At 33.8% G+C, this 1,244-nt stretch overlaps 1 protein-coding gene across 1 annotated transcript in view; it reads left to right on the top strand.

The window, feature by feature from the left end:
• The first annotated feature begins 329 nt into the window (after nucleotides 1-329).
• LOC102215642 (uncharacterized) overlaps nucleotides 330-1,244 on the top strand; it is an 11,002-nt gene continuing 10,087 nt past the window's right edge. Inside the window, exon 1 of the mRNA XM_005755244.2 lies at nucleotides 330-536. Within this exon, the coding sequence (XP_005755301.2) occupies nucleotides 512-536 (25 nt within the window). The 5' untranslated portion in view covers nucleotides 330-511. The remainder of the gene's footprint in view (nucleotides 537-1,244) is intronic.

Below are 1,244 nucleotides of genomic sequence, written 5' to 3'. Positions count from 1 at the left end.
CGTCTCACACTGATGCAGTAGTGAGTGGATATCTGCTCAGTCTGTCATGAGTCACAGCACGTCAGCAGCCTCTGTGTGAATCTGCTGATGTATGTGCTCTCAGCAGGCTTATCCCACACCTGTATTAATACTAGATGTCACCTGTAAGGGACAAAGAGCTCAGTTTTAACAGAAAATCCCTTTGATCATTTTCCATCATCTGTTCCTGCAGGTACAGTTTAACAACAGCAGATGGTGCAGTTCCACTGTTCAATCGACTTTAATGTGAACCTTTTTAATGATGAGACACATTCACTCAGTGCGCACAGGTAAACACTTCTGTTATAAACATAACTGAGAGGATCCAGCAGAGTTTGTGATTATTGGTCTCCCATAATAGCTACCTGTGTGAGGAATCTGCTGAATAAACATGACGTGTTGGAAGGGAGGAGACTAGAACCTGGTTATAAAGCATGGCTGAGGTGGAACATCACACTTCACAGTGTGTTTCAACTGCTTGAAACTGACGAACATGGACAGTGAATTTGTTGTTCTCGGTAAGTAAATTTATTATTTATATATTATATTATATATCAATTATATAATCTATATATTATTTTAGTGAGTAAATACATTTTGTTAAAAAAAAGTTCAGCTTCACATTAACTTTGGATTTGGAAAAAAAGGTTAAGACCCATCTGTTTTTGATGCAAGTTTCTATGATTACCTCGGTCTGTTTTGTGAAGTACTTAATATATAGTCAGCCTACAAGTATTAGAATGGACTGACTGATGTTCCTGAAAATCTATAAGAAAAACTGCATTTTTTGCCTCATATTAAAGTCTTTCAAGAAGACAGAGTACTGCTAAATTTAATATCTGCCTTAGTTAAGATTCCATATATATCTTACTTGAACCTTATCTGAAATGACTGTCCTTGAGGTTATTTATTTATTTTTGACTTTAAGAAAATGTTTTCTTTAAAAAAGTTATTTTAATATATAAATAAATTGAGTTTTTTGACAGATGTTTGCTGTTAAACTATTGCAACATTGCAGTTTCTAAAATGGAAACCAATGAGCAGTTCATTTTCAAGTACCATTGTTTTATCTTCTTTGAGTGTTTATGTTTATTATTACTGATCAATAATAAGAATAAAGTATTTTTTGATTACTCAATTAACCAATGGAAAAAGTGATAGAATACTCCATTACTGAAATAATCAACACTGCAGTCCTACTGTAAACACACACACACACACACACA

This window comes from Pundamilia nyererei, unplaced genomic scaffold (assembly GCF_000239375.1).
Source record: "Pundamilia nyererei isolate P.nyererei 1_Seehausen unplaced genomic scaffold, PunNye1.0 scaffold01102, whole genome shotgun sequence".
NCBI classification, from domain to species: Eukaryota; Metazoa; Chordata; class Actinopteri; order Cichliformes; family Cichlidae; genus Pundamilia; species Pundamilia nyererei.
This window is presented reverse-complemented; position numbering and strand designations above follow the sequence as displayed.